The sequence below is a fragment of the Physeter macrocephalus genome, chromosome 7 (genome assembly GCF_002837175.3).
Source record: "Physeter macrocephalus isolate SW-GA chromosome 7, ASM283717v5, whole genome shotgun sequence".
Taxonomy (NCBI): domain Eukaryota; kingdom Metazoa; phylum Chordata; class Mammalia; order Artiodactyla; family Physeteridae; genus Physeter; species Physeter macrocephalus.
This window is the reverse complement of record NC_041220.1, coordinates 23,277,875-23,303,445: the sequence shown is the minus strand read 5'-3', so window position 1 is coordinate 23,303,445 and position 25,571 is coordinate 23,277,875. Positions and strand designations below refer to the sequence as shown.

Below are 25,571 nucleotides of genomic sequence, written 5' to 3'. Positions count from 1 at the left end.
TCACTGCTGTGGCCTCTCCCGTTGCGGAGCACAGGCTCTGGACGCGCAGGCTCAGCGGCCATGGCTCACGGGCCCAGCCGCTCCGCGGCACGTGGGATCTTCCGGGACCGGGGCACGAACCCGCGTCCCCTGCATCGGCAGGCGGACTCTCAACCACTGCGCCACCAGGGAAGCCCCGTGTGTAAATTTTTTTAATCAAACAAACAACTTCAGAATTTCAGGACTCCGACAGAATCGTTCTTCTAGATCAGAATTTCTAAAAACTGGGGATGCTAGACCTTAGAGAACTCGGAGGTCTTTATTATATTTCTTTAGATGGCTGTGCTGCCAGCCTGTGTCCCAATCTGGGCCCTACCTCGGGCGTCTAAATCAAACCGAGGAAGTGACACCAAGAAACCTGAATTTTTAACAGCCTCTCAAGTCACTTTAAAGTCGGATAATCACTGGTCTAGAAGATTGAACCTCTAAATAAACCTCCAAAGATCCTTTCTAAGGACGCTTAAATCTAGAAGACACTTCGGGAAATGTTTCGCACACTATTCATATTCTACTAATTAAAATATCTAACACATGAATATTCTGGGTCACTCATCAAATACATTAAATAAGCAAGTCAAATTTATCTGTGTGTTCATATGCTTATTATCTGCTGGTAGAATGAGAAGAAAATAACCGTATGAAAATTGATATGGTTAAACCAAGTCATCTTGTGGTTTGACCAGAGCAGATCAGAATGACCAAGATGTTCTCTTGGAGCCTCTAAATTAGTTGTAGCATCTGCAGGCTGAGGTTCCAATGGATCTTTAATTCCTGGGAAATACTTGTGTCTCTAATATTTGGTGAAGGAAGTTCACTCACACTTTTGGTTGGAGGGGGTGCTTTGGCAGGTGAAAACCACTTGAAACCTTTGTAAGGAAATTTACAATTCAACTATGAAAACATCCAGCATTTTGAGTTCACATCCATGTCAAAACACTTGACCTTGGTAATGTTATATAAAGTCTCTGGGTTTCAGGTTCACTTTTCCTCTCCATGATGCTCCTCATATGCTCTTGAGTTGTTCTCAACACAGGTTTCCTGGACCCTTAGAGTCCTCAAAAGTCTTAAGGAAGGGACAGTCTATGAGCCATCTCCAGCATTTTAAAATAACCAAAATAAATTGTACATTGATTCAATTGTCATTAAAACACCATACAGGCCAACATTTTCAAATGCCTGCTTTAGGGATCTTCTTACACAAACTGAGTGTGGTCATTTGAGAAATCTTTTTAGGTTTCATTCACTCGTACGGTCTTATGAAGGAAAAGGCAAGCCGTTATGGTACAATGTGTACGAGGATGCCGTGGGAGCGCATAGAGGGTCTCCAAGATTTGAAGGTGTGGGGAGGGGCTGTCAAGAGAGACTGTATAGAGCGTAATGTCTAAACTGAATGGTGATGGACGAATAGAATTGGTCGGGTGAAGAAGTTGGGTGAGAGTATAACATATACAAAGACTCGGAGATACAGAGAACAAACGCCATGCATCCTGAGTACGGCAAATCAGTAAGTATAACTGAAGGTTTGGAGTTGCTTGGCGTTGCAGGGCCAGTGGAGGGGAAGAAGGTTGCAGGTGATAGCTGAGACTGGCTCTCCAGCAAGCAGGGGGTGAGGATCAAGATGTGGAGGGCCGGTGTGTGAGACTTAGATGATACTGACGACAGCAGACAGCTCCAGAGGAGCTGCAAGTGAAGAATGGGTCCACGTTTTGTAAAGAAAATCACAGCCACAACGCAGAGAATCGGTTAGAGAAGAGGCAAGGCTGGAGCAGACAGGCCAGTCAGGAGCTGCTACAGAAGTCATGAGAGCAGAGTTGATGATCTGAACCCAGGTAGTGGCATTGGGGGTGGAAGATGAGAATCAAAACCGTTAAGGATAAGGACAGATAGTCCTCAAGGTGTAACTGGTTTGGGATGGTGGGGAGAGGGTGGAATCAAGCCAGGATGAGTCCTGAAAACAGTCTGAAAGAACTTTATCGCGATTAGCATGGGAGCCCAGGGCCATTGAGGAAGGCATGACTGTGCTTCACCGCCTGCATGAATCAGGAGTGTGGGCCGTGCAGTCAGTCACACCTGAGTCTGAATTTGAATCCGGTTGAGCATCCGCCCTTCCCCCCTACCCCCAGCTCTGTAATCTGGGACACAGTGCTTAATCTCACTGTACCTAAAGTTTCTTCTCTGTAAGTGGTTCTAATAAATCCTACCCACCTTTTAGAATCATTAGGAGTAAGAGACAGGAATCTGATAGTTACCCCCAATATCTTCTATCCTAAAATCTTCATTATTTTAATAGTAGGATCATCATTTTTATTCCCAAGCTCCCAGATCCTCCCCAATTTCATTCAAAGTCTGGGACAAGTCAATGAGAGTTTTGTTTTGTTTTTGTTTTTTAACTTACTAGCACTGCTAAGAGTCTAAAGGAAGAAAGAATATCTTCATCATGGACATGCTGGCCCAGGGGACCTGTTAGAATCTGCTGGGCATGTCAGCAGAGGCCTGGCTATCTTAGCCATGATCCTCTTGGTTCTGGGTGTCACCCACCCTCCCCATTCCACCTCCTCCAAAACACGGCCCTTTTCTCTGTTGAACCATCAGACCAGCACATGACCTGCCCCAAAGATTTGCTATGAGGATAATATACGATCCTATGTAAAAGTGCTTTGTAACCCCAGAGGCACAGCTGTTCTTATTTCTACTGGTCTGGGTGTCATATCACCACTCCCAAACCCATTCTGTATCTCCCTGCCTCTAAGTTTCTCTCTCTATCTCTCTCTCTGTCTCTCTGTCTCTCTGTCTCTCTCTCTCTCTCTGTCTCTCTCTCTCTCTCACACACACACACACACACACACACACACACACACACACACACAGTTTGACAGAAACACAAGCCATCAAGCCACACTGTAGGCGAGAGACTCGTGCTGGAGCCACTGTGGAGGAGGAATGGTTTCCCTTAGAGTAACTGACACATGAGAGCAGCCCCCATTGTACTAGGCAGGGGATGAACAGCAACTTCAGCTCCTGGCACCGCAGCATCCCTTAATGGGAGAAAACATGTATATGTAATAATACAAGAATACCGGAACAAGGAAGCTGAAGCTCGGTCAAGAGTTCCTGTGATTCTTCCACAAGAGCACCAGTCGTACTAAGGAGGCTTCCAGCTTTGGGAGGCAGAAGGGCCAGGGACTTCCTGAGATAAGGCTATTCGGGATGAGACCCTGAATCCTTGCGTGGATGGGGAGTCCCAGGACGTTTCCCGTTCTCATGCTGAGCAGAGTGCTTGCAAGTTGCTCAGCCCGCAGGTCCTGTCTCTTCCGCCCACTCTCCGTCTGTCTCCCGAGAGGGAAATGAGGAGAGAGTTAGACTAGCAAAGGATGCTGAGACACAGGAGGCATGCTTAGATGGCTCTGCTATTTTGGACACAACTAAAAACTATAACATGGTTTCTGTGTATCTTCCATGATGTCTTTCTTATATTTCCAACGCTGGTACAGGAAATGTATGTCAGGATTTGGGTTAAAGGGGCCAGCAATGGAGAACTCTAGGCCCTGAAGGAAAAGGAAATACTCAGTAGCTCCATTCAGGTTGCATCCTGGAAATGTATTTGATTTGAGCCTCAACCATCCACTGCTGTTCTACAATCTAGGACACAAATACATTAGCACTTGGACTCAGGCTTGAATTGCAAATTTGATCTTTTGTTGTTCATATTTAAAAAGCTGTACAAGGTGCTTGGAAAATGTTAGGCTTTTGCAGGCTAGGGAACAGAAGTATTATCATTTTACCTATTTGTATTTAGAGATCCAGAAACTAATCTGTCTCAGCTGCAGTTGTGACTATTGATATCACCGCATTTAAAAAAATTTTTATCGTGTTTTTAAAATAGTAATAGCTAAGGCTTAGTGGGTGCCTACACGATACCAGACATGAAGCTAAGTGCTTTCCATATTATTTCATTTAAGGTCATCCTCACAGTAACTATAGGAGCTAGATATTATTAACCCATTTTACAGATTAGGCATCCAAAGCTTAGGAGAGTTTAAATAAGTTTTCCAGGATTCATTCATTCAACATGTATTCATTATCTACTTTGAGCTACTAGGGGCCCAGTAGGGGAATAAAGCAGAAAAATCCCTGCCTTCATGTAACTCACTTTCTAATGAAGGGTATCATAGCTAACATTTATGAAGTACCAGACAATATTTATATGTATTAACTCTTAGGTAGGGGTTCTTGGGTTTGAAGCCAGGCTTTCTAACTCCAGGGCCAGTAGGGCTGTTTCTGTGTTACTGGTACTGTTCTGTGTTACTATTCTTTTTTTTTTTTTTTTAACATCTTTATTGGAGTATAATTGCTTTACAATGCTGTGTTAGTTTCTGCTGTGTAACAAAGTGAATCAGCTATACATATACAAACACCCCCATATTCCCTCCCTCTTGCATCTCCCTCCCACCCTCCCTATCCCACCCCTCTAGGTGGTCACAAAGCACCTAGCTGATCTCCCTGTGCTACTGCCCTATTCTGACTCACCCACCTAGGCCTGCTCTGCTGATAAGAGGTGAGGCTTGGTGTTCCCAGCCAGACCTGTCTGTCTCCATGGTCTCGGCCACCACTGTTTTCCAGCGGAACAAACAGAGCATTTGCCTTTATTTCTCCATCCTGCCCCATCCATTTCATGGCCTAGAACAGAATCGTGGACCTGTAGTTTTAAAAATAAAGTCAGGTTCATTTTTAAGACAAGTACCTGGTTTTTTTTTTTGTTTTTTTGCGGTACGCGGGCCTCTCACTGCTGTGGCCTCTCCCGTTGCGGAGCGCAGGCTCAGCGGCCATGGCTCACGGGCCCAGCCGCTCCGCGGCACGTGGGGTCTTCCCGGACCGGGGCGCGCCCATATTCCCTCCCTCTTGCATCTCCCTCCCACCCTCCCTATCCCACCCCTCTAGGTGGTCACAAAGCACCTAGCTGATCTCCCTGTGCTACTGCCCTATTCTGACTCACCCACCTAGGCCTGCTCTGCTGATAAGAGGTGAGGCTTGGTGTTCCCAGCCAGACCTGTCTGTCTCCATGGTCTCGGCCACCACTGTTTTCCAGCGGAACAAACAGAGCATTTGCCTTTATTTCTCCATCCTGCCCCATCCATTTCATGGCCTAGAACAGAATCGTGGACCTGTAGTTTTAAAAATAAAGTCAGGTTCATTTTTAAGACAAGTACCTGGTTTTTTTTTTTGTTTTTTTGCGGTACGCGGGCCTCTCACTGCTGTGGCCTCTCCCGTTGCGGAGCGCAGGCTCAGCGGCCATGGCTCACGGGCCCAGCCGCTCCGCGGCACGTGGGATCTTCCCGGACCGGGGCACGAACCCACGTCCCCTGCATCGGCAGGCGGACTCTCAACCACTGCGCCACCAGGGAAGCCCAGTGCCTGTTTTTTTAAGGTTAAAATCCCTGTAGGAGGTGCTGAGGGCCCCGAGCTTTACTTCCTTTAGACCCTGAAGCTGTCATATCTGAACTTGCCACTGTGTGTTGGAGCTACATTCAAGTATCTGCCATATCTACGATCAGAACCACGGTTTCCTGGTTTGTTCAATAAATAACGTAATTTTCTAGCAGGTTCTACTTAAGATGATGGATTGAGCCAGATCTTGTTTGAAGTCAAATCCCAGTGTGTCCCAGTTGGGGCCTTGTTTTCAGAAATTCAGGAACGCCTAGCAAGCAACTATAGAATGTTTGGTGATTAAAAATAGAAAGTTTAGGAGCAAGGGTTAGACTGGATTTTTACTTAAGGACCTCTTTTGTTTCCTTTTAAAATGGATTCTCTACTTATGAGAGAAAGGCAATAAAGTAGCACTTCTTAGAATGCCCCAGATTGTCTCCGGAGGGGTTTTATTCTACAGGTGGCACCTGGGGAGCCTTCCCAGTTCCATGTGTGAGTGCGGGGTCAGAGGGGAGCCTGCTCTCTCCCCCCTTGCTCCTGTGATACGCAGCCCCTCTGGCAAGGATAGGAGAGTGCCCAAGTGGGGCTCTTCTGCCTCTTCCCTCCTTCCCCAGGTCCCTCTGCCTTGTGCCTTCAGCTCTGCAAAGTTACTGAAACCTCTGTCTTTCCCAGTTTGCCTTCCCTTGCTCATCGTCCACCAAGCGTTTCCCCCGGGCTTTTCAAAGGAGTCTAGTTAAATGGACACAACACTCTCCAGGGTGGGAGCTTCCATTACCAGGAATGGAGAAGCTCAAAGTCAAGCATTCTTTAATGTCAATGGAGTTGCCTCCTGCTCTGATCCAAGCTCACCTCCTTTAGCCCCTGTGAATGAAACAATAGAATCATTCATTTTTGCCACTATTAACCACTGCTGTGAACTTGAACTGAACACTACCTGCAGCCCCACAGATACACAGTAAGCAAGTCAGCCGTAGCCCCTCTTCTTGGAGCTCACTAAACAGACACTTAAGCAATTGCCCCGAAGTATGGTAGAAGCTATGACGGGGAAGTAGAGGTTGCTTGGAAAGACGTATTCCAGGATTTCCAACCCAGTGCAGGTGGGTCAAAGGAGGTACCTATTGTAGTTGGGGTGAAGGGATGTGAGAGAAGATTTCCTAGAGGAAGTGAAGTCTAAGCTACAACCTGGAAGATGAGTAGCTATTACCAGGGGAAGGGGAGAAGCACGTTCCAAGAAAAGAAAACAACATGTACGGTGCCCTGGAAGGAGAAGGAAGCTTAAGACCAAACGATGAAGAATCCCAGCACTTAGGAGAGCGAAAGAAGAATACATAAGAGACTGAGAAAGCACAGAAGGAAAGAACGAAGGAAATCCAGAAAAGTGTGGTATCGTGGAAACCCATGGAAGCATACTTTTAGAACAGAGCAGGCTACTATGTCACGAAGTGCTGGGAGGTGAAGTAAAATAAGAACCAAAACGAAGTTTCCGGTTATGGTAACCATTAATCTTCATTTCTGTGTTATTCAGTAAATGTGTTAAATTCCATAATCTTAGAGGATTTTCAGTGTTCTTTAAAGTATTGTTGATTTAATTCCTTAACGTTCTCAAGTCAGATGTGATAAGAACTTAAGATGGGTTTTAGCACCTTTCTCGAGCATGACGCATTTAGGTCCAAGTCTCACACGTAGCAGTCATTCGAAAAATAATAATAAGACGATGCTTCCCGATAGGAGAATTCTTGCCTTAACTCTCTCTTTTCTTTTGTTCCACCCTCCAGTCTTTAGTTTGCTTTCTGTCTCTTAGCCGTGTGAGCCCTGCTTTTGGGTAAAACCTTTTCCCATAGAATTTGAATTGAAGCCTGGCCAATTTTGAAATTAGAAGGATAACGTCTTTCCGATGTGTTCTAAACCATTTAAAAATGAGTTCGGGGCTTCCCTGGTGGCGCAGTGGTTGAGAGTCCGCCTGCCGATGCAGGGGACGCGGGTTCGTGCCCCGGTCCGGGAAGATTCCACGTGCCGCTGAGCGGCTGGGCCCGTGAGCCATGGCCGCTGAGCCTGCGCGTCCGGAGCCTGTGCTCCGCAGCGGGAGAGGCCGCAACAGTGGGAGGCCCGCGTACCGAAAAAAAAAAAAAAAAAAAAAATGAGTTCGTCGCGATGCATACCACCATGCCTAATAAGTAAACAAACCATGACTTGGAGATTTAGTCATTCTCTCTCCTGTTTCTTTTCCAGCTCCAAGAGACTGTGAAAAGGAAGTTGGAAGGAGCCCGATCACCACTTAATGGAGACCAGCAGAATGGTGCTTGTGATGGGAGTTTTTCTCCAACTAGCAAGCGAATACGAAAGGACATTCCTACAGGGATGGAAGCCATCAACAATTTGCCCAACAACATGCCACTGCCTTCAGCTTCTCCTCTTCACCAACTTGACCTGAAGCCTTCTTTGCCCTTGCAGAATAGTGGGACTCACACGCCTGGGCTTCTGGAAGATCTGAGTAAGAATGGGAGACTCCCAGAACTTAAAATCCCTGTGAATGGTTGCAGTGACCTGGAGGACAGCTTCGCCATCTTGCAGAGCAAGGACCTCAAACAAGAGCCTCTAGATGACCCTACTTGCATAGACACGTCAGAATCGTCTCTTTCAAATCAGAACAAGCTGTTCTCAGACATTAACCTGAATGATCAGGAGTGGCAAGAATTAATAGATGAACTGGCCAACACGGTTCCTGAAGATGACATACAGGACCTGTTCAACGAAGACTTTGAAGAGAAAAAGGAGCCCGAATTCTCGCAGCCGGCCACCGAGACCCCCGTCTCCCAGGAGAGCTCCAGCGCCAAGAGTGACGCATCTCACTCCCCTTTTGCACACGTCTCCGTGGGCTCTCCCCAGGCCCGGCCTCCTTCCGGCCCTCCCTTTTCTACTGTCTCCACGGCCACCAGTTTACCTTCCGTGGCCGGCACTCCCGCGGCCCCCAACCCTGCCAGCTCCCCGGCAAACTGTGCTGTCCAGTCCCCTCAAACTCCAAGCCAAGGCCAGGCTCCCCCTCGGCCTGGAAATGGTTATCTCCTTAATCCGGCCGCCGCGCCAGGGGCCGGTTCAGGGTCGGGGCCTGGCGCCGTGCCCGCCTCTGAGCTGTCTCCGGCCGAGCAGCTGAAGCACATGGCGGCCCAGCAGCAGCAAAGGGCCAAACTCCTGCAGCAGCAGCACTCGCATCAGGCTGCGGGCTGGTCCCCCGTAGGGCCCCCGCCCAGTCCCTACGGAGCGGCTTTCACCGCGGAAAAACCAAATAGCCCCATGATGTACCCCCAAGCCTTTAACAACCCCAATCCTGTAGTGCCTCCGATGGCCAACAACCTGCAGAAGACGACGGCCAATAACTACCTCCCTCACAATCACATGAATATGATCAATCAGCAGCCAAACGACCTGGGTACAAACTCCTCAAACAAACAGCACAGTATTCTTACCTACGGCAACACTAAGCCTCTGACCCATTTTAATGCAGACCTGAGTCAGAGGCTGACGCCCCCGATGGCCAACCCCGGCAAGAACCCCCTGATGCCCTACATCCAGCAGCAGCCCCCGCAGCCGCAGCCGCAGCTCCAGGCCCCCAGGGCACACCTGAGTGAGGACCAGAAACGCATGCTTCTCATCAAGCAGAAGGGAGTGATGAATCAGCCCATGGCTTACCCGGCGCTTCCATCGCATGGTCAGGTAAGTGTGAAAGCGGGACGCGCTTGGAGGTGCTCTCGGCGTGCGTCGCAGACCGCCGACGTGCGGTGCTCGCCGTGCTTCAGTGGCAGGGCGTTGATCGCCTGTGGAAGTCCTTCCTACATATCCTCATGTAGTTACCACGTTTGTTTGAGGGTTTGTTCCGCTTTTTCCTAAGACATGGGGAAAGGCGGCACAGGATACTTTCCTGTATTTGAATGCCTGGGAATCGAACTTCTTTTATTCCGGACAGCAGGTAAGAAAGCGAAAATGACATAACATGCTCACTAGGAAGGAAGCAGGCTCTCGGGGTCCCATGACAGAACGTGGTTCTCCTCCTGTAGCTTCTCCCCCGGGTCGTGCGGTCCAGGACTGGGGATGGCGGGGAGGCCGGAGCGTTTAGGGAATCTCCACAACCGTCTGAGAAGGTTCTGAACAACCTTGGCCTGTCTCACTGAATTATGAATCATGGAAATTTGGATTCTTGATGTTCAAAGGTGGGAGAGTTTTCTGTGTTTGCAAAGGGAAGTGGAGGATAGATTTCTGTAGGACCGTGTAACGTTTTAACATTTGTTGACGTACTAGCACCATTAGAAGCTGTTTCAACCTCGTGACTTGAGAGTTTAGTAAAACCTCTCCAATTCGTTCAGCTCTGGTTCGGGAGAATTTGATGATGACCATCTCTTCGGGCTCTGTTAAAGTCTCCTCTTTCCCACTGTCTTTCTTCATGACATCCTGGTATCGGGGTGTAGGGCTCTCAGGGATCCATGGTAAAAATGAGTGGCAACCATTGGGGAGTGGATTCTCATTGACAAGCATCGGCTCTCCTCACCCTGACCGGTGTAGCAAGCAGCCAGCCCTCCTTTAATTTAACACGTCATCTGCCTGGCAGGGCGCGAAGGGAAATCCGCGGTTCTACTGATCTTACCCCGACATGGGTGAATCCATGAGCCATCACTTTATTGCCAACTGCTGTCAGTTGTGGAGGCACAATTCGGTGCCTCAGTCCTCCCTGGATGCCCACATTTGCATCGCAGTTGGAGACTTTGCAGCAAAGTCTTTGCTTTAGGGGCCCTCGTGCAAACAGGTCCAGACTCGTGCTTGGATATGCATCCACAGTGGGATGCACTGGAAGCGCTGGGAAGAAAGGGAGGCAGATCTTGCATCACCAGGCACTGTTTGCATCTGCATCTCCGTGTGTGCGCCCCCCACCAGCCCCCGCCCCCACCTCCCCAAGCCTGATGGAAGCTGCAGGGCTGGAGGTGGTGCTGGCCTGCAGAGACAGGCCTGAGCCCTGTGGCCTGATGCTTGTCCTTCACAGCACTTCCAACCCCAAAACCTCATAGTGGTTTCTTGTCTGCACATTGCTGACCAGCTCTAGAGAAATTCTGCCTGGAGAAATAAAACTATAGCTTGGTTGACATCAGTGGCGATCAGTAGCTGGTAGAAAAACATCATTGAAATGGGAACTTTTATGTCTTATCTTGGTTTCATTAAAACTCTATATACCATTGGAAAAATGCAGCATTTTATACATTTCAATATTAAGTTCTGAAGCAGGCAAAAAATATAGGCAATACACAAAGCTGTTTGTTGTAGCCCAGAGGTTTATGAGATGGCAGGCTGTCAGAATGGTCTGCTCTTAATCTTAACGCATCTTGTGCTTCTGCATCCGCTGTTTTTCACACCAGCTACGGTAGAGTCCTTCCTCCGAACCAGACTAGTGGTTCCAACCCTGCAGACATGTGGGTGCAATGTTAAGCCAGCCTCGCTCCCCACCCTCACTTAAATGTCTTTTGAAATTTGCCAGCTTGGACGAAGCTCCTGTCTTTGCTGGAACATGAATTTTAAAGGTGCTTGTTTCAGGTCCTTATGCTTGCCTGGCTATGAGTAACCAAAGCCTTGAGCTGCAGAGGTCATGTTGAGAAAGGGCTCAGTCAAGTGATGAAGAAACAAAAGTGATGGTTTTCTGGATTAAATCTGTGAGCTCCTCCTCTCCTCCTTCTGTCTCACGAGGTGCTTTCAGGATGGACAGAATCTTCCTTGTTAGAATAATCATTTCTTAACCTCATAAAGAACCATCAAGCAAAGCATGCTTTTTAATGAAATATTAACTCACCACTGTTTGAAACAAGCTTCGACATACATATATAAACATGTGACTGTCTTTCTGCAAACATACCATTTATTTCATGCTTTTATCTGATTGTAGAGAAGTATTGACACAGCTCTTGGAATAGTTAATTACACTCTACGGGAGTACATTGCACAAATACAAGCATGAATTACAGGCAAGATATAAAGTATAATTATACATAGGTATAGTTCAAATTTGTTTTCTGCTGTTGCTAGTGAAAATTCACTTTACTCTTTGTTGGCCATGAAGACCATGATGAGCACTTAGTTTTAATGAGTCACTCGAGCACTGAAGCCAATAACACTAGAACATTTATTTCAAGATAATTTTCTTATAGAGACGTTTACTTATTTGGGACATTTGCAGCAAATGCTCTTTCTCTCAGGAACAACTAGAAATTCACTTTGTTCCTGGAGGTTTTGAGAAAGAGGGAGCCAAAAATAGAGAACAATTTTGAATATGTTTTATCTGGTAGTTCCACTTCTCAGACTTTACATATTATTCCTTGTAATTAGAGAATTGAACAAAGATTTATGTACAAAGGTTATGCTCATGGTTTTACTTATGATTGTGAAAATTAGGACCAATATAAGCATTTTTGAAAAATGAATAATGTACATGAAAATCATGCTATTGATGAATGATTAATCACATGGAAATGCTCAAAGTATGAGTGAAATGAGCAGATCAAATAACAACTTGTATGTCACAATCCAAATTGTGTTTTTTAATAGGTATAGAAAAATACTGAATAACTAAAATATTAAGAATGGTATTTCTGGTTGGTAAAATTATGAGCAATTATTGTTTTCCTCTTTATACTTTTCTTTCAATTATCTGAGTATTATTTATTGTTTTTCTTTTCATCTTTATTGGAGTATAATTACTTTACAATGTTGTGTTAGTTTCTGCTGTACAACAAAGTGAATCAGCTATATGTATACATATATCCCCATATCCCCTCCCTCTTGCGTCTCCCTCCCACCCTCCCTATCCCACCCCTGTAGGTGGTCACAAAGCACCGAGCTGATCTCCCTGTGCTATGCGGCTGCTTCCCACTAGCTATCTATTTCACATTTGGTAGTGTATATATGTCAGTGCTACTCTCTCACTTTGTCCCAGATTCCCTTTCCCCGCTCTGTGTCCTCAAGTCCATAATCTATGTCTGCGTCTTTATTCCTGTCCTGCCACTGGGTTCATCAGTACCGTTTTTTTAGATTCTATGTATATGCTTTAGCATACGCTATTTGGTTTTCTCTTTCTGACTCACTTCACTCTGTATGACAGACTGTAGGTCCATCCACCTCATTACAAATAACTCAATTTCGTTCCTTTTTATGGCTGAGTAGTATTCCACTGTATATATGTGCCACATCTTCTTTATCCATTCATCTGTTGATGGACATTTAGGTTGCTTCCATGTCCTGGCTATTGTAAATAGTGCTGCCGTGAACATTGTGGTACATGTATCTTTTTGAGAAATCCTCTTTATACTTTACTTAGTTTTTTTAATGTTCCATCATACATGTATGTTTAATTCTACCAGTAGGAAAAAAATGTTTTTAAGGAAGGAAAATACCCTATTTTTTAAATGTTTACATTCTACTGATTTTTTTTCAAAAAATCCTTAGTTATCCAATTTGCCAGTAGGATTGAGGTGATACCATTACTTTCTATTCATTTACATATATGAGTTGTGAATCCCTGCTCTAGGAGATAGTTCAAACCCCTTCTCCCCACACTTCACTCTCTTTTCCTTTCCCTCTCCACAACCCCTGTCATTCCTTACGATCTTCTCTTAATTCGTATGAAAATCAGCTAAAATAGTGACAATGAAAATATTAATAAAATTTCCACCATTATAAGCTTTCAACTCTTCTCTGAGTTATGCTCTCGTTATAATTTCTTTGATCATTTCTCCCTTCCCTTTTCTCCTTTTCCACTTTCTGGAACTTCTCTTCATCATGTATTGGACCTTCTGGATTGCTCTCTAATTTTTAAAATATGTGTTTCTGTGATGAAATAACCAGAACTTACTTTGGTTGCGTCTATTATCTTTTCCTGATCTTGTTTCTCAAGGACAGGACCTCTCTCTCTCTCTCTCTCTCTCTCTCTCTCTCTCTCTCTCTGTTTTTACTAATTTTTGTATAGTACAGAACGCTGTGTCTTAAGCATAAAGATGTTTCATAAGTCATTTGATGGCAATGATCAAAGTTTGGACCAAAAATATGTTTACAGTTGATTATCAGCTCCAACGGGGAGAGTGTTAGCACAAATAACACAGAGCTGCCATTGAGATCAAATAGAAGAACTGGAAAGGCAAGTCTTAAAAGAATCCTTTGCTAGCAGGTGGTTATCTGGAACCAGTGGAACAACAATGAGATTGCTGGGATGGCAAACTCTGTCTCTGTGTCCGACAAGCGAAAAAACAATGGAGCAACTATGAAAGAAGTAAAGCAAAAGCAAATGACTACTTGCTGGTCAAGGAAGGGTACAGGTATACCCAGAGCCCAAAAATAATTCCTATGGGGAAGAGCGGAAAGTGAATGATTTCCAAAATGTGATGTTAATTTTTACTAGTTGCAGTCATAGGACTAGATAAATCATAGACACTTTGCTACTTTATTCTTCATATGTGTGTTTTCTGTGTGTGGCTGGTTCTATCATAATGGGTCCATGTATGCTTATATTTTACAGAATGTTTTCCCCTTTCAATTTTATTTTACCAAAATCTGTTGGATCTCCTGTGAGGTATATTATTATAAGCTTTGGAGGCATAAAAATCTCCAAAGAACGACCAGAGCTCCAATATTCACAGACATCATGGAAATCTCTTTGAAGATACATATACATTTTTCTTAACTTTAAAAACTTGGTGCCTCTTTGTTTAGTTTTTGTAAATTATGTATTGTTTATTTTATCCAAATAATACACGACCTAGTTCAGAAAATCAAATAGTACTATAAGGCTTATTGTGAGAAAGAGCAGCCCCCTGCTTCCTCCCCTCCATTCTAATTTCTGCTTCCCAAAGGCAGTTGCTTCAATTCATGAAGTTGTTTTCTCTTCTTTATCTCCATAAACTGCCGTTCCTCAATATTTCAATTGTTCGATTCTATAAAAGATGAGGATTTAACTCACTTACACTGCCTCCTCACAAACAACCCCCTCCACACACCGCCTCTCTTCGCATACTCTCAGTAGAACTCAATATATCACAAATTATGATTTTGAAAGTATTGCATATTTACATGGCTGACTTTTGCGTAGTGCCTCACAGTTTAGCTACGTAGTATACCACTGTTATATTTCCTTTCTTGTATAACTTTCTGTTTTCCCTGGAATTTATAACTGCCTCTTTTTTTAATTGGTGTTATCTCTGCACCTACTTTCAGTCTATCCTCAACCTTTCTGACCGTGTACAACTTTCACTAGGATTAAGTACATCAAATATTCTATTTTTTTTATTATTTTCTTTTTCTCTCTCTCTCCTTCCCTCCCTCTCCTCCCACCTCCTACTTCCCTCTCTCTCTTTCTCCTTCTCTCTCTCTCACTCTCACTCTCTTTCTTTCTTTCCTTCGGTGTCTCTCCTGAAGGCTTATATGCTCTTGTGCCAATATTCTTCTGTCCTACATTTTCTTGGTCTGCCGCTTAACTGAAGTCATACAACTGCCCTTCACCATCATTCTTGGAATATTTCACCCCCTTCTGTGTTGCATTATCTGTTTTTGATCCCTCCTCCTCTTCTTTCTTGACTTGGTCCCTTAAACTGGTGGAACACATCCTTAGAGCTTCTTAAGAAATGGTGCACAGGAGACTGTTTTTATGAAAATGATTTTTGAAAATGTCTTTATCCTAACATTTGACTCATAGTTTGCCAGATGTAGAATTATAGTCAAGAAAACATATTCCATCCAAATTGTAAAGGCATTTCTTCACCATCCTGTGGCTTTCATACTGCTGAGAAGTCCAGTGACATTTGGATCTCCCACTCTACATGTGTAACCTGTTTTTTCACTTTGAGAGCTTTTCAAATCTTCTTTTATCCCTGAATTTTTTTATGATATGCTTTAATATAGCCCTTTTTCATTCACTATGTCTGGTACTATGACCTTTTTTTTTTTTTTTTATAATTTGGAACTGTGTCCTTAAGATATGTTCTTGTATTATTTCTTTGATAATTTCTCCCTTCCCTTTTCTCTTTTTTTAACTTTCTGGAACTTTTATTCATCATGTATCAGACCTCCTGGATTGTTCTCTAATTTTCATATCTTTTCAATTTTCCGTATCTACATTCTGTGAGATTTTCTCAACTTTACGCTCCAACCCTAAAATTAAACATTTTATTTTATTTATCACATTTTAAATTTCCATAAGTTCTTCCTTGTTCTCTGATTTATTACCCTTTTTCGATCTAAAGCTATTAATTATCATTTGAAAATTAAGTTTTCTGGTACTCCCTGCTTTGTCTCTGTTTCTCCTAAGCACCATTCTCCGTATGCTCATTTTATATTTCTTTCTTTCACATTGAAAGCTTTTCTCACATGTTTGTTTATTTAAAGGGTGAGGCACGATAAAGCTAACTAGTTGCTCTGTGCGCTTAGATAGGGCTTGTCAAACGTGGAGCTTCACTGTAGGGGGATTGAGCTTGAACCCAGCCACTTCACTGGGCCAGGGTCTACAGATTTTTCCCCCCAGGGCCAGTCAGAAAAGACTCCCTCAACCTCGTTACAGAGAGTTGTAAATCTAGAGGCCGGCTTTCAGGAGCTGAGCAGAGGAAGGGAATCGGCAGGTGGTGGTGACGGTGAGGCGTATCTCACTAAATACTTTGTAGACTTTCGCTTAATTTCCCTGTTTTGTATGGCTCCTCAGCCCACCCTCAGCCAGGGCTGGGATGCAGGATTCCAGAGTTTTGTGGCTTCACCTCTCCCGACTCTTTCTTCCAGTCTGGGGTTGTGTATCTGGTCCACCTCTTCATTAAACAGAACTTTAGCCAATTTTCCTTTTGTGTGTGCCCCACACCTCCCACCCTGGCATTCAGAGGTGCTTCTGACTCCTGAGATTTTACCGCATCCTTTAACTGGACCCATCTTGCTTTATTTCTGGCTTCCCCCACTGCCGGATTAGATTTAGCTTTCCCTAAACAGCTCAGTCGTTCACCACTCAGCCATCTGATTTTCATCTTCCAGAATTTTGTTAGACACCCTGGATGGTTATTTCCATCTCCCACCCTCTTTGTTTTTGGATGCTTATGTCATTTTTATTCCTTTATTGTCACTATACCAGGGAGTTGGAAAATCCAAGACAAATGTGGATGTTCAGTCTACCAGAGGCTTCCTTGGCGACTTTCAACACCTTTCTATCTGAATAGCGAATACTGTCCGATATTGAAATTTATATGTTACAGCATATCTCACATTATTGCTTCTAACATTTTGGGCTTTAATAGAGCTGATTTCATGAATGCTAAAGTGCTCTCTTGACATAAAATTTACATGTCACATACATGTGTTCAGAAAGACAGCAGTGTCAACATGACCATCATGCTATTTTAGAATGAGATCTGGTGGCTATAACCATTGAGTAGTTTTTAGAATCTTGAAAATATTGACTTACTACAAGGACTACAGAAACAATTTAAGTTCCATGACCCTGACTAAGCCAACAGCATCTGGCAACTCAGATGCAAGGTAAAATATTGACAGAACCCTCATCACTGACTTAATCCAGGGCCTCCCAGCTGAGGGGAGACCCGTGGGCAGAAGCACTACCAAATTCCAGATAATAAATGAAATGTTCCAATTCATGGGTATAATAGGGCCTTTCCATTCACATACTGGCCTATTTTGGAAATCCTGATCGATATTCTGTCGGAGTCTTAGAAATATGAGGCTAAGAATAAACAGCAGAAAAAGAGAAGTTTTAGGAAAGGAATTCATTTTATAATAGTACTGTGGAAGAAAGAGGTTTTAATTAGCCCCCTATGAGAATACTCTTTAAAGGTTTTGTGGGATGAGAATATTCTTATTTACTGAGGGAGCTTACAACCCGTCAGACAGTGGTTCTGAAACTTTTGTGGGCCTAAGAATCACCTGGGGAAATCGTTCAAGATACAGGGGATCAGATTCCACTGCCAAAGATGCACAATCAGTAGGTCTAGGATGAGGCTTGGGAAGTGGATGTTAATAAGCAATCCACCACCATTTTCTACTGGAGAAATAGTACATAGGATAACTCTGGAACTACAGTTTAAGCAACCTATGTTTATTTCATTGCTCAGTATTTGCATGTGCTTAAATTATTGTCCGTGGAACTATAAATTCTGCAAGGTCTCCGACTTGTATCGTTTGAAGTAAGATGGAAAAGTTAGGGTACTCTGCGCTTCCTGGATCTCTTTTTCTTTTTTAGGATAGAGTGATTTTTTTTTTAAGAGATCAAATCCTGTGGATCCTGGCTATGTTTTGTAAATCACAGAATTACTCCTGTTGATTCTCTTAATAGGACAAAGCAGTTCATCCTCTATGCCCCCCACCACCATGGTGAAGGGTGGAGTTTCCCTTTGTCTCCCAGAGAGAGGGCTGGATATTCAGTCCTCTGTTTCAGGACCTGCTGAGGGCCCAGCCTTGTGTGCGCCGAGCTGCTTTCTCGGGATCTGTAGAGAGTGCCATGGCATGGAAAGTGCACACATTAAAGGAAGCACAAGGCTTACTGAGGACCTCTTTTAGGACATCTTCCTCAGGGCAAGACTGCTGGCAGGCACATCAGTAGGGTCACAACTTGGGGTTCTGTTTTCTGACGCTGTTACATCAAGAATGGCATCCAAGCACCTTTCCCAGATGTTCCTGGGCTTTGCAGAGGTGTTGCCTTGGCCACATGCTCAGTTTAATTCTACTTCCTGAGTCTTAGATTCCCTTCTTTGCAAAGTCATTCACTGAACCCTAAGCCCCGGCCCAGTGCTCCCACTGGGTATCCAGTGCATTCACATGTAAGAGAGTAGATCTGGCTTTATTTTTACCCTGACAGGAGCCTACTAGCCTAAGGGTCTATCGCAAGTATATAAAATTGTGAAACCTGACCAGGCAAACCCTCCTCAAGTGTATTCACTCCTAAAATTCTTAGAATTCTAAATATAGACTCAGAAGATATATCAAACTTATATCATCTATAGTGTCTGGCAGTCTAGCTGGGGAGATGAAGAGGCTTCTGAAACAAGTAAATACAAGGCAACCAGTGGTTAAGTGCCATCTTACTAAATTCTACATTAAGGCTCATGGGCAGAGAGAGGCGTGGGTCAGGATTGCCGGGAGTAGAAAGGAGAAGTCTCCAGGGGGGAGATAAGCCCTGAGGCAGACCAAGAATAAGTAGGAGTTGGATGCGTGGAAGGTGGTGGAAAGACATTCTGGTGCAGGCAAGGAGTTGTTCCTAAAGAGATGATACACATTCTGGCCAGTCTGGAGGGAAGGTTACCCTTGGAGAATAGTGAAGCGAAAGGCATGGGAGAACAGCTGGTGGACCTTCTACTGTTTGAAGTAGGAGACAGTAAGAATCTCGATCTGGATGTGGCATTTAAATTTTAAGGAAAAACAGGCACAGCAGCATTTAGAGGAAAGGAATAACAGAACTTGGTGACTGACTATATGATGAGATGAAAGGGAAATGAATCAAATATTTATGACCATAAGGTTAAATATTAGGGTAGTATAATAGTTTCTGAAAGATGATAAGCATGTCATATATACATCTAAATATCAAAACTTATTTGTATTTAAAAGCAACTCAAACAGTTGTTATTATTTATCTTACTCTGCTGATTTGTATTTCTCATTTGCTAAGGTACAGGTTCCACGCTCTGCAATAGGGTGAAGCAAGCACATGGCACTCTTTTAAAAGTTTGTGTTAAATTGAGCCACAAATAGCTTCTCCTGTGCTTTGTAGTTGGACTTTTTGTTTTTACAAGGGTTTAGTTTTCAATAAATTCATATTATTATGAAAATAGTTGTTTTCACTAGAGTAGTAATAGACTATTATATGTTCCTTTTGCTTACTATTTCTATCATAAGGATCTACTTGGTCACATCTTACCTATTACTCGAAAGTCCTGTCTAAAGATAGCCATTATGCGAGAATATGAGAGAAGCAGGATTCTAAGCTTTCAAACATAGTACGTCATCATTAACTACTCATAGCAACTCTGGACTTTTCTTTGAAAAACAAAATGCTGTTTTCCGATACAGAGATGTTCTATTATATCTTGGTTTCTGAGCAAGTTTCTATGGAATTCATCTTTTTTATGACACCAAATGGTTTGCATCTGAGCCAGTGCGTAAAGAATCAAAATACCTTTCATGAGTTAGTTACATTTCTAATACATTGTCATGATTAGTTAATATGATTCATGAGCTTATGCAGCTTATCTATACATTTTCATTTACTAAAGAGTAAGTATTGACTCCATATAGTATCCAAACTGTTAACTCTCATTTATTAATATTATGATTTCCTAGAAGACGTTTTATCAACGTACCTGCATTCCCTAACTGCTTTTGCATCCAACACATTTGAAAGTTTATTTGGGCTTCTTTTCTGCACTGGGCTCCAGCCAGTTCATACAAAGCACATTAGGCTTGCTAGGCCACGACTGCTTGCAGTGCCAAGCTGAAGGTAGACAGTGGTGCAAGGAAAAAGGTCATCTCTGGGTGGAGAGAGCAGCACACCTGAGGCCACTGCTAGTGTTTCTAGTGCCTGGGTGAGAGTCAGGAAATGGTCACCCCCTCTGAGCAGTTGGACTGAAGCTGCAGCCCCCTACGCATCCCAGGTGTGAAGCTGCAGCCCCCTACGCATCCCAGGTGAGAAGCTGCAGCCCCCTACGCATCCCAGGTGTGAAGCTGCAGCCCCCTTGCACCCTCCACTGGACACTCTTGTGCTATGCATGAATTGCACAACCACAGGTTGGGGCTCTGGTACACCTGCTCATTCCCTAAAAGCCACTAAGCGCAGAGCAGAGAGTCAGCTTCTCAGGTCAGTGCAGTAAGAATTCAAGTACCGTGTGCCACGCGGTGCCATGCTGCGCTGTCCCCGAGGGGCCTGGAATGTGAAACCATCAGGTTGAAGGGTGACCAAAGGCCCTGGAATGCAGGGTGGTTCACATCTGACTGTAGAGCAGCCTTCATGACAGACAATGCTAGTTTCAATATCAATTCGTACTAAGATTTTCCTTACTGTGGCAGAAAAGCCCAGAGAAAATCATTTGGCCTCTCAGAGCTGTGACAGGTGTAGATGTACCAAACTCGAGAGCGGAACTGCCAATAGAAATATCACACAAACCACGAGTACAAACCATGGAATTTTAAAATTTCTATTGGCCACGTCACAGAAGGCCCAAAGAAACAGATAAAATTAATTTTAATATATATATGTATTTTTTAAAAAGCAAATGAATTGACTATTTAAGCCAGGCTTTTATTTTTATTTTTTGTCCGTGCCACACAGCATATGGGATCTTCGTTCCCCAACCAGGGATTGAACCCGTGCCCCCTACAGTGGAAGAGGGGAGCTCTAACCACTGGACCGCCAGGGAATTCCCTTAGTCTATTTTCATTTAGCCCAATATATGAAAATATGATGTCAAAAATATAAAAATTGTTAATGAGATATTTGATATTGTTTTCTTCATACCAAGTCTTTGAAATCGGGTGTGTCTTTTACACTTACAGCACAACTCAATTTGCACAGGCCACGTTTTGGGTGTTCAATAGCCACACGTGGCCAGTGGCCAGGTGTTAGACGGGGCAGGTCTAAAACAACAATAGCAAAAGTCTGCTCTGTGATCAGAAAGGCGATCGGCAGGACCAGAGGTGAAGCAGGATGAAAATGTTTTGGCTGTTTCAGAGCCGCTGATTCTTTATGTCACCTCTTAACAGCTCTGTGACCCTAAACTGGACAGAATAGACTGGATAGAATAGACTGGTGCCTCCCATTGGTCTCCCGACATCCCGAGAGCCACACACAGCAGGCTCTGTGTCCCTGTCATTAGAATTCACCTGCTCTGCGTGGCCCACGGCCTTCAGATACTTGCACAGCCGTTTGCTACCCGGGGCTTCCCTTATTCATTCAAACCCTATTGTCAACATATAACATTTGTGAGCAGCAGCCTTGGGGCCATATAAACATCCTGCAGTGGGTCAGGAGCGCCTGACCTCCTATTAACATGTCAATGAGAGTGGCTGGTGCTCTGGGCTTGTTTTCTAGGGTTCTGATGAGCTTCATTAATTATGTTGAGAAAAAAAGGTGTGCAGCTGGAGAAGAACCCACTTAGCTCCACGCAAATGTGAATAATTGGACAGTTGACAGAGTGTTAAATTGGCGGTCTAGCGAGAGAAACTCGTGAATAAACACAATTCCCCCGAAGGCTACAAAGCAGGTACGGTTCTCTCGCCGGCCACCTGCACCTTCTCTGGACTTGAGAACCGGCCAGTGTGAGCTCGTGTGAGATCAGTTAGGGAGCTGCCCTGGCAGGTCAAGAGTGGACGCTCGAGCTAGGAGGGATATTCACATCCTGCCTTCACCTCTTCGTTACCTGTAGGATCTTGGGCAGATAACATAAGCTCTCTCTGAGCTTTAGTTTTTCCATCTAGAAAGTGGGGACTATAATAATAGGATTGTTATGACGATTCTGTGTCTTAATTTATGTATAGCATTTAGAATAGTATCAGACCCATAATATGTATTATATGCATTTTTTAATGTAAAACATTAATCATATCATAAGCTATTCATACCTTTTTAATCCTCTAGGAGAGTATAACTGTGTTTCAGTTTTCGTCTAAGCTAACTCCATTCATTCATTCATTCATTCAGTAGACATTGATTATATGCCTGAAATATCTAGGTATTGGGCATACAAAGATGGAAAGATTCTGGGAGAAACATATTATCATATATATGAAAATTATGTGGACAGGGCTGCAAACAAAATGGCAAAAGTGTATTAATATTCTCTTTTAAAAACCCACTATTAGCAAGTTTTAAGTGCTGATAAAAAGAGTTTTCTTTCATCCTGGCCACGACAAGATTGTTCCTCCTGCAATTACCTCTTTTTGAAATTAAAATTACTTGTCATATTTTAACATACAATATGAATATGTATACTTTTTGTTCATTTCTGTTAAATGAGCAAAAACACCTCAAGAGAAAATCTAGCTCCTTCCCCATCCCTTACCTTAGAGGTCTCTTAGACTATTTGAGGCCTGATTATTTCTAGAATCTTACTGTATGGCAAAAATCATCTGTCTTTGTCAAAATCAGAAGCTTAAAAGGAGATGGGATTTAATCCAAATGAACACTTAGAACATCTAACCTTCTTGTGTATTAGGAGCAGCTAAACAAGTATTCCCAAAATAATGAAAACTATTATGACTTTAAAACTGCTTTTTTCTTTCTTTCTTTCTTTCTCTCTCTCTCTCTCTCTCTCTCTCTCTCTCTCTCTCTCTCTCTCTCTCTCTCTGGGGAGTTGCTTAGAGTAAAACAGGCATTTTAGTAAAACTTTTAAAACTTAACTCCAAAATAAATAAGAGCTCTATTGGAAATTTTACTGTATTAGTTCTCTATCTATATGTAACACATTACACCCGCAATTTAGCAGCTTAAAAGAACAAGCAGTTCTGAGGAAGCCCAGGAGCAGCTGAGCTGGGTGGCTGTGGCTCAGGATCTCTTATAAGGTCGCAGTCCCATTGTCAGCTGGACCGCAGTCATCTGAAGGCTGGACGAGGGCTGGACGATCTGCCCCCGGGGACTCCCTCACATGGCAGCTGACTGGAGGCCTCAGTTCCTCACTACATGGATCTCTCCACAGGGCTGCTTGAGTGTTCTCATAACATGGCAGCTGGCTTCCCCAGAGTGAGTGATTCAGGAAAAAGCAAGGAGGAAGTCACCATACATTGTATGACATAGTATTGAAGTCACAGACCTTTGCCTCTTCATTATTCTATTTCTTTGAGGCAGATCATTAAGTCCAGTCACCTTCTAGAGGAGGGGAATTAGTTCTACCCTCTGAGTGGAGTGTCACAAATTTGTGGACATATTTGTGGACACCATAATTACCATGAAAGGCTTTTGACATTTCATAAGGTGCTTAAGTGGTATTGGCACAGAGATGCTTAGGGTGGGGAAAACTGAGCTGGCAAAGACGAGCAGACTCATCCGGTGGGTATGTGGGTCGGCGTGGTGTCCAGAGTCGGGGAGGGGAGGGGAGGGAGGATGCCGGAAATCATAGGCTCCAACACGCCAGAAATTTGCTTCTTTTTATTTTGCAGCCCTGGTCCTAATATCAAATATGCCTTGTGGCAGAGAATTAATGTAGAATTCTGAGGTCCAGTGCGAAGAAGCCTTTGCTTTTATTTAAAAGAGGAAATACAATTTTAGAAGACCTAGCATCTGAACTATTATCTTGTTGACACTAAAGCCAACCTTGTTCGTTACGTGATTTTTTCACTTCTGCTTTAAGAATTCTTTCCCTCATCTTTTCACTTGAAGGCATTTATTGTTTCTGTCCTGTGGCTTCTATCCCATGGCTTTCTATCCTATGGCTTCTATCCTATGGCTTCTATCCTATGGCTCCTATCCTTGCCCTCGTCCTCTGTGCTGTGTTTCCTACTGACGCATTTCTCCCTGAAAGCCATTTCGTGCTGATGCTGCAGTGCCACGGCACCTCAGAGTTCCTCCAGCACATCCTTCGGTTCCTCCGTCTTCCATCTTATGACCTGGGTGCTGCTGTTAGTCACGCTGTAGCTTCCTATTATTGCATATTACAGGGGCCAAAGCCCACAGTGCCCCATGCTGTCCACTTAGTCATGTCTCTCCACATTTGTATTATTCACAGCAAGATGCGTGCATGCAAATCCTTTAAGTCCTTCGGGCTTTTCTTTCCATTTCCCCTTCAAATACGAATCACCTAGCAACATTTCCTGAGGACCAATTACACAAGAGCGAAGCTATATTCCCGTTACTGTGAGCATCGCAAAGGATGTAAAAGGCATGGTTCCTGCCCTTAAGAAGTTTATCCTCTAGTAAAAGCTGGATTTAAAAAAAAAAAAATTTAAGTAATAACAGCATACAGATTCCTATTTATATTCATTAGAGTGACATGTTGTCCAAGTTACAGTGATGACATTCAAAGGTTATTCTTTTGTATACCTTTTAATAGAGAAAACTAGCTGTCTTTTGGATTAAGTAAATGCATGTACCTTGATGAGAAATACTCTGCTACAGGAAAATCATTCAGTGGGGATGACTTACCAGTATTGTAGATACAGTCCACCCAATCTGGTGAAAAATGTGTTTTTGAAACCAAAATGAAAGCAAGCATTTATGAATAATCTGTACAAAAGATACACCCTCTTAATGTGATACATAATTAGCTACAACTAGTAACTGAAATACAAGCAGAAGGATGACTTATTCATGTTCTAGTTTTTCTTCTGTTTTGAAAGACATCAGCCCTGTGCTTTGATGTACTTTACTTTTAATGGACTGCTCAGGAAAAGGGAATCAGGGAATTGCGGGCTGCGAAGAGCTGATAAGGAGCAAAAAGTGTAAGTTGTGGGGCAGCAAAAGATGAGGGCTTGGGAGGGGACTGAGGCAGCGAGGAAGCCCTTTGGAGCTCGTTACTGAGATCTAACCTGTGATACAAGAAGCAATAGGGAGGGAGACGCAAGAGGGAAGAGATATGGGAACATATGTATATGTATAACTGATTCACTTTGTTGTAAAGCAGAAAATAACACACCATTGTAAAACAGTTATACTCCAATAAAGATGTTAAAAAACTAAAAATCTAAAAAAAAGAAGCAATGGGTAGTCATTGTAAGTTTCTGAAAAGAGGAGGGTACTATCTTGAGCCAAGTGATTGGCAGGAGAGATGCTGTGAAACAGCACACCTGGCACAAAAGTAATCAGGACCTGACTGATAGGACCCGGGAAATAGATCCAAAGAAAAAGTAAGAGGTGTGAAAGTGACCATGGGCGTGAGCTGGGACAAGTAAGGAAAACAGGAGTCAAATTTCACTTCCAAGCCTCTGACTTAAAAAACTGAGCAGAGGGCCGGGCTTCCCTGGTGGCGCAGTGGTTGCGCGTCCGCCTGCCGATGAAGTGGACGTGGGTTCGTGCCCCGGTCTGGGAGGATCCCACATGCCGCGGAGCGGCTGGGCCCGTGAGCCATGGCCGCTGAGCCTGCGCGTCCGGAGCCTGTGCTCCGCAACGGGAGAGGCCA

The 25,571-nt window shown here is 43.8% G+C and overlaps 1 protein-coding gene across 3 annotated transcripts in view; it reads left to right on the top strand.

Moving 5' to 3' along the window:
* Positions 1–25,571, top strand: part of MAML3 (mastermind like transcriptional coactivator 3) — a 620,107-nt gene that overhangs the window by 436,192 nt on the left and 158,344 nt on the right. For all 3 annotated transcript variants that reach the window (XM_028491706.2, XM_028491705.2, XM_024126645.3), the window contains one exon: positions 7,693–9,174. In XM_028491706.2, coding sequence (XP_028347507.1) covers positions 7,693–9,174 — 1,482 coding nt within the window. The remainder of the gene's footprint in view (positions 1–7,692; positions 9,175–25,571) is intronic.